Source organism: Lactuca sativa, chromosome 4, assembly GCF_002870075.4.
Source record: "Lactuca sativa cultivar Salinas chromosome 4, Lsat_Salinas_v11, whole genome shotgun sequence".
Taxonomy (NCBI): domain Eukaryota; kingdom Viridiplantae; phylum Streptophyta; class Magnoliopsida; order Asterales; family Asteraceae; genus Lactuca; species Lactuca sativa.
In genome coordinates, this window is record NC_056626.2 from 266999586 (window position 1) to 267007230 (window position 7645).

A 7645-nucleotide genomic window follows, 5' to 3' on the forward strand; every position below is an offset into this window, starting at 1 on the left:
TTATCTGCAATTGTTCCCTATTAGCCACGTCACTGCCCATCCTCGCGAGCTCTCGGATCACAGCCCTATTACTCTCTTGTCTGGTGAATCGGATTTTGGACCTATTCCCTTTAAGTTCTTTAACTCGTGGCTACTCAAAGAGGGATTTGACAAGGTAGTGAATGATGCTTGGAATTGTTTTAGAGGATTTGGTACCCCTGATGCTTATTTGGCAGCCAAACTCCGTTTTTTGAAAGCCAAAATTAAGTTGTGGAGAAAGGAGTGCGACCAAAAAGAAAAGGTGGAAGTAGTTGCCATTAGGGATGTGGTGAAAAATCTGGAAAAGGTTGCAGAGTCAAGATTGTTATCAGCAGATGAAATGAAATGTTGGTCTGATGGGATAAAGAAGATAGAGGAATGGGATCGCCTGAAGACATTGGATCTCAAACAGAAAGCTCGCATCAAATGGACCATAGATGGGGACGAAAATAGCAAGTTCTTTCATGGGTACATTAACAGTAAGAATCGCAGGAGTCTTCTTCATGGCCTTATGATCAATGGTAGATGGACGACTGGAGTCAATGAGATAAAGGAGGAAGTATATAGATTTTTTCATGATAAATTCACAGATGCCCATTTGACCCGTCCCAAGTTTTGTAATTCAAACTTCAAAGCAATCTCTATGATGGAAGCCATAAGAATTGAGGCCCCTTTTACCCCTGAAGAGGTGAAATCTGCGGTTTGGGACTGTGGATCCGATAAAGCCCCGGGACCTGATGGTTTCACTTTTAAATTCATGAAAAGGTATTGGGATATTATTAAAGAGGACGTGATGAAGTTTGTCATGCACTTCGAGGAAACTGGATCATTAGCAAAGGGGTGCAATTCCTCATTCATTACTCTTGTTCCCAAGATTAAGGACCCTCTTTCTCTAAATGATTACCGCCCTATTAGTCTGATCGGTTGCTTATGCAAAATAATAAGTAAGCTTCTATCCAACAGATTGAAGGCGGTTATTAGTAACCTGATAAGTGACGTGCAGTCAGCTTATGTTGACGGAAGATGTATACTAGATGGACCTCTCATAGTCAATGAGGTGTGTTCATGGGCTACGAAAGCACGTAAAAAGATTCTTCTTTTTAAAGTGGATTTTGATAAAGCTTTCGACTCGGTAAACTGGCAATACCTTGATTCAATTATGACACAAATGGGGTTTGGGAACAAATGGAGATCGTGGATTCGGGGCTATCTGAATTCGTATCTAGCATCGGTGATCATCAACGGTTCGCCAACAAAAGAATTCCCGGTATCTAGGGGAGTTCGTCAAGGCGACCCTCTCTCTCCGTATCTGTTCGTTATTGCTATGGAGGGTTTAAATGTGGCTCTTAAAACGGATTGTGATAAAGGGATATTCAAAGGTGTTCAAATCCCAGGAAATGGTCCAATTCTGTCTCATCTATTCTATGCAGACGACGCTCTTTTTATTGGGGAATGGTCGCGATCTAATTTAAAGAATTTGGCGCGCATTCTCAGGTGTTTCCACATCTCTTCGGGTCTCAAAGTTAACTTTCATAAATCGAAAGTATTTGGAATTGGAGTTGACTCAGCTGAATCTGCAAATTGGGCTAATCTTCTTGGGGTGCGTAGCAGGGGACCTCCCATTCGACTATCTTGGAGTGCCGGTTGGGGCCAATATGAATTTAAAAAAGAATTGGAAGCCAATAATTAAGAAATTTCATTCCAAGTTATCCTTATGGAAGGCTAAATCAATATCTTTTGGGGGAAGACTCACTTTAATCCAATCGGTGCTAGGTAATCTTCCTACTTATTTCTTATCCTTATTTCGAGCTCCTGCATGTGTAATTGAAGAACTAGAAAAGTTATGTCGCACCTTCCTGTGGGGAGGCTGTGAAGACAAAAGGAAAATTCATTGGGTCTCCTGGGACAAGGTCCTGGCTGCCAAAAAGGATGGAGGACTGGGAGTGGGATCCATACAAGCATTAAACATTGGCTTACTTGTGAAATGGTGGTGGAGGTTGAAGAACGAAGCACAATCTCTGTGGGCTAGAGTAATAACAGGTATACACAAATTGGCGAATAAACCGATGGAGTATTTATCTTCAAAAAAATCTGTCGGTGTATGGAATAGTATTTCCAACACCAAAAAATCTCTTGGCAATTTGGGAATTGAGATTCACGATCTGTTTGGTATCAACATTAAGTCAGGGAACAATACTCTTTTTTGGTACGACCACTGGATAGGTGATAACAGCTTAAAATCAAAATATCCCAATCTATTTGAATTGGAATCACAGAAAAGGTGCAGGGTTGCTGATAGGGTTGGGAGTAGGAATCACAAATGGAAGTGGAAAGTTAGACCTGCTACTAGAGGGCTAGAATCTGAAGTAAATGACCTGAACCGTGATGTCTCTAACGTTCAATTAAAATCTGGGATGGACCAATGGAGGTGTAATCTGTCATCGGACGGTATATTCTCGGTGGCAACTGTCCGACAGCTGGTAGACAAGCTGCATACGGTTTGCTCAGTTGCCCCTGCGATTACATGGAACAAATTAATACCGATTAAGGTTATATGTCTCGTGTGGCGAGCTGCGCAGCTACGTATTCCAATTGCCACAGCCTTGGAACGGAGGGGTATTGCTGTCAGCTCAACATTATGTTGTTCATGTATTGGTAGTCCAGAATGTGTTGATCATGTGTTAATCAACTGTCCATTCGCTCACAAGATCAGGTCCTACATTTGGAGTTGGTGTGGGCTTACTAATGTGCAGGATTCTATCAAAACCATTAGTGACCTGATACAATTTGCTAGCAATTGGGGTGAGAACATAAAGAAACGGCAACGATTCATTGTGATTTGCTATGGCATGCTATGGAATTTATGGAGATTTAGAAACAAAAGACTATTTCAAATGGAGGGTATTTCTGTCCATAGGGGTTTGGAATGTATCAAAGTTATGACTTTCTATTGGATTAAACATAGAGGTGATAAGGAAATTTGTAGCTGGGAGGATTGGGCTATATCTCCATTTTATGATTTGTAATCTTGAATTCACTTGTATGTCTCTCTATTTTTGGTCCCTCTTATTATCTGAATACATACTAATAAGGATACTAGTTGTGAAACCCGTATATTATATGGGTTGATTAAAACAAAATGTTAAATAGAAACGATTAAATGAGAAGTTTATTTGAATTTGAAATTTGAAATAAATAAAAATTATGAGAAAAAAACATGCAAAAAATAAATAAATTAAAATTATTGTTTAGTTATCAGACCCGTATACTAAACAGTTTAATTATAACAAAATGTTAAACATAAAGGTTTAAACTGTAAATTTATTTGAAATTGAAATTGAAATTGAAATTTAAAACTTAAAATTTAAAATTAATATCATTATGGTAGGTTTAATTTATGGAAACTAATTAATAATATATTAGAAATGGAAAATGAAATAAATGACAAGTGGAAAATAAATATATCTCTAAATTATGACAAAATGACATGTGGCAAATTGAATGAGAGAATGACATATGGTAAAATCATTCTTATTTATTAGGGTAGATATGTTTTATCAAGATATTGATTTTATTTTTTTCCAAATAAATATGTCTAAATTATAGATGGGAACAAATTGGAATGTTGCTTATTTTTATATGACATAATTTCTATTAAATGCCCTCATAGCGGTAAGAATAAACCAATTATCCATTTTACCCTTTGATTAATTATTTAACTATAAAACCATTTTAAAGAAGTTTTGAGAGTGGGATCGATGTGTTCTAAAATAAAAGTTTGGAAAAATATATTGATAAGTTTATCAAGATTTGTAAAAAGATTCAAAAAAATGAAATTTACTTAACATTTATTAAACTTAATTCTTAAAACAAATATAAAAATGCTAAAACATCATTTAACTCTACAAAATTATTTATTTGATTAAATGACCCTCTTGAATTCATGATTTCATCAAATTTGTATTCAATACCACAAAACTTATCATTTCACCAAAAAATATGTAATCCTTTCAAATTTATGCACATATATTTTGTTTGGTACCATGACAACACTAATCACTTGATGAAGTTTCACCAAATATATATATATATATATATATATATATATATATATATATATATATATATATATATATATATATATATATATATATATATAAACTAGAAAGGTTACCACCGCTACGCGGGGGCCAAAAGCTTTCAATATTGTTTCCGAATCGATAAATATGACAAACATAAAAAGTGAAAGAATGAAAAGCCCGGGTTTTGCCCCCGAAACGTTTTTTTTCATGTGTTTATGAAAAAATGTAAAAGTTTTGACTGGAAGGATCAGAAGTGTCAAAACGGCTAAAGAATTAAATTGGGTGGGAATTACCAAATTTTTAGAAAAGGGATCAAAGTTGTCAAACCGTTAAAGTTTTGTGGCCAAACTTTAAATATTAAAAGGTTCCTAAAATGTGTAAAAATATTGATTGCAAGGACCAAAAGTGTCAAAATAAGTAAAAAAAATAAGGAGCAAAGTGCAGGGACCAATTCTAACAAAAAAATGATAACTTTACTATTCCTTTTGTTGAGAACTTTAATATATATATATATATATATATATATATATATATATATATATATATATATATATATATATATATATATATAATGTATAAACCTCTCAATTATCATTCAAATCCAAAATAGATTTAATAATAAATAATAAATAAAAAATCAAGAAAAGGGTCATGAAATTTGCCGAAACATCTTCCTAGATAACTAATAGAGTTTGAGATATTTTGCAGTATATTCTTCTTCTGATGGTTTTTCAATTTTTAGCCACATTTTGACCTACATAATAGAGTTTGAGATATTTTGCAGTATATTCTTCTTCTGATGGTTTTTCAATTTTTAGCCACATTTTGACCTACATAAAACAAAGTAAAGCCATTATATGCACATTGACTTCTAATGAATTAAATAAGCATCAAATTTCATTGCAAAATGGAAGTAATTTGCTATATTAAACAATATAGTACTTTTTTTGAAAAAAGAACAAAAATTAAGATATATAAATCAAAGTAAGATGCTATATTATATAATAAAATGAAAAAACATTGCTATTTTTTTGCATTTAGCTCAATGAACGATTAAATGCAAAAAATAGCAATGTACTTTAAAGAATTTTGTTTACTAAAACATCTAAGTTTGATTTGTATTTCTTGATTTTATATATAAAATTTACTTTAAAGGGGTTGGATGCAAAAAGTATCAATGAACTTCATTTTGTTGTTAAGTATAGCAACTTACTTTAAAAGGGCTAGAAATAACAATGTACTTTTATCGCAAAACGAAAGTAAGCTTGCTATAATTTTATTTTTACTAAAGTTGCTTTAAATGAGATAAATACAAAAATACATTATCTATTCTTGCATTTAGCCCATTAAAATTACCTGATGAATTGGAAATTTATAAAAAAATGATTATATTAATTGGGTACAGATTATCAAACTCAAAGTTCTCAAATACTTAGTTGTAAGTTGCTTATGAGATGAAGACGTAGCATCAAACAAAAAAAGGGAGTAAGACCATTTTTTTTTAAGAACTATATTAAAAGTTAAATCCAAGCTTTTGAGATTTTCATGAAACAGGATAAATAAAACTAAAATCATATAGGAAACAATCACCAAAAATGTTTCAAAATGTATAATAATTGGAAGTTTTCTACCTGATTCCAGATGCAAGTTCCCACATTACAAAATCATACGACCATGTAGTTGTCTCAGACATGTAGTCGCCCTGCAAAAAAAAAAAAAAAAAAAAAAAAAAAAAAAAAAAACATATCTCATTTTCAAACCATTCAAGCTTAAAAGTTCCAGATCTTATGAATGTTTAAGTATATACCACATTACCCTTCATATATCGACTTACAAGGTCTAGAGCTTCTGAAGCCATGTTTTCTAGACTTGGTTGGCTCATGAATTTTCGAAATGTATAGAAACGATATGTACCATTAACCTACAAAAGAAAAAATAATTTTGTAGATCTAACAAATTCATCAGTCTTTTTAAAAAATTCATCACATTCAAAAGAAAAGGAACTACCCTCATCATGTTTAGGAAATCCATGAAACTGATCCTTTACCGGTTGGTGTTGGTTGTGAAAGATTTGACCACACAATCAACCATTGGGTTTGGTTAGAAAAAAAAGGAGATGAAGAAACTTGTTCTTGCTAGAAACCCCAAAATAAGACCAAGCCATGTTCATTGAAAATCCCTAAAATCGTTTTTCTTTTGGTTCATTAGATAAGCGAGAGACAGGTAGTGAGTAAAAATGACAAAATTGCATACGATCGGATCCAAAAACTAAAATTGGTTAACAGTAAGTAAAGTAACCATCAGATACACACAAACTTGGAAATTATTAGAAAAAAGTACTTCATTGGTTTTAAAGCTAGTACCAAGAAATCTTGGTCAATTGGCGAGAGAGAACAGGGGTTCGCCTTTTCCTTCAAGCTCGAGAATAGAGATGAAAAGGAAATATGGTTATAGTTTCTTCAATATAAGAGATGAAAAAGGAAATTTAGTTGTAATCTCTTGAGTATAAGAGATGAAAAAGAAGTTGTTTTACCTAAGATTTGTACATAGAATGGAGGTGGTACGGTGGTTCTTCCAAAGACATAGATCGAGTGAGATAGAGAGTAGATAAGGTATGCTTCAGTTTGCCCTAAAGAAAAAAATATAAAATCGGTAAATAAACAGACATGGTGAACTAAATGCAAAAATACTTCTTCTTGATCACGGTTGACGTTTAGGCGATAATCATGTACAGGCTATAATCACTGACGGAGAAGAGGCCGACATGAATCCTAGATTCCAGAATCGAGAATACCTAAAACATCCTTAGGTCAAACCCTAGAAAAAATCCTGGTAAAAGTCAATTAAGTCAACCGATCGAGTTGACTCGGTGAGTATGCGGGGCGTACTGCATGGTTGACCAAAAATCAGGGAGCTGACCACGTACGCGCAACGTACCCCTTGTTACTCCCAACGTACGCAGATGCTCACCAGCTTATCCATTAAGTGTTTAATCCTTAAGCTTTTACATCCAAAATCTAGATCTAGGCTCAAAAGGATATCCTTAACCATAAAGTTTCCAACTATATGTTTTAGCATGGCTATTAAGAGCTTAGCTCCAAAAACTCTAGTTTCTTTACCCATTAATACAATCTAGCTCATGCATGGAGAGAAACTAATGACCAAAAACACATTGTTATGACTTAACATACCCTAAAACCTTTGAAAGGACAACTTAAATGTCTTGGAGTATCTTTTACTCACAAAGACCAAGTTTAGGACAAAAAGGTGACAACATTGAGCTAAAACTATATTCATAAGAAATATACATCAAGGTTAAAGCTTTTTACCTCCACAACATGCACAATGAATATAAAATATTGGATCCAAAGTCTTAAGAGCAAAGCAACTTCCTTGATGATCTTCCTTCACAACCAAAAAAGCCCATACATCATTCCAAAAACTCAAAATGCTCAAAATTGTAACGTCCCAAAAATTAAGACCAAAAATTTTGATTTTTATGTTAATAAAACCTTTATCCATAACAGTATCATAAAACCATAGTG

At 33.4% G+C, this 7645-nt stretch overlaps 1 protein-coding gene across 1 annotated transcript; it reads left to right on the forward strand.

Annotated features, from left to right (window-relative positions):
- Positions 1-2084: 2084 nt before the first annotated feature.
- On the forward strand, positions 2085-3044 carry LOC128133622 (uncharacterized). Its single transcript, XM_052771131.1, has one exon. The coding sequence runs from the start codon at positions 2085-2087 to the stop codon at positions 3042-3044; it is 960 nt and encodes a 319-aa protein (XP_052627091.1).
- Positions 3045-7645: the final 4601 nt, after the last annotated feature.

What these genes read in the sequence shown, in the direction of transcription:
- LOC128133622 (XM_052771131.1), top strand. Translation starts at nt 2,085, where the DNA reads ATGGAGTATTTATCTTCAAAAAAATCTGTCGGTGTATGGAATAGTATT.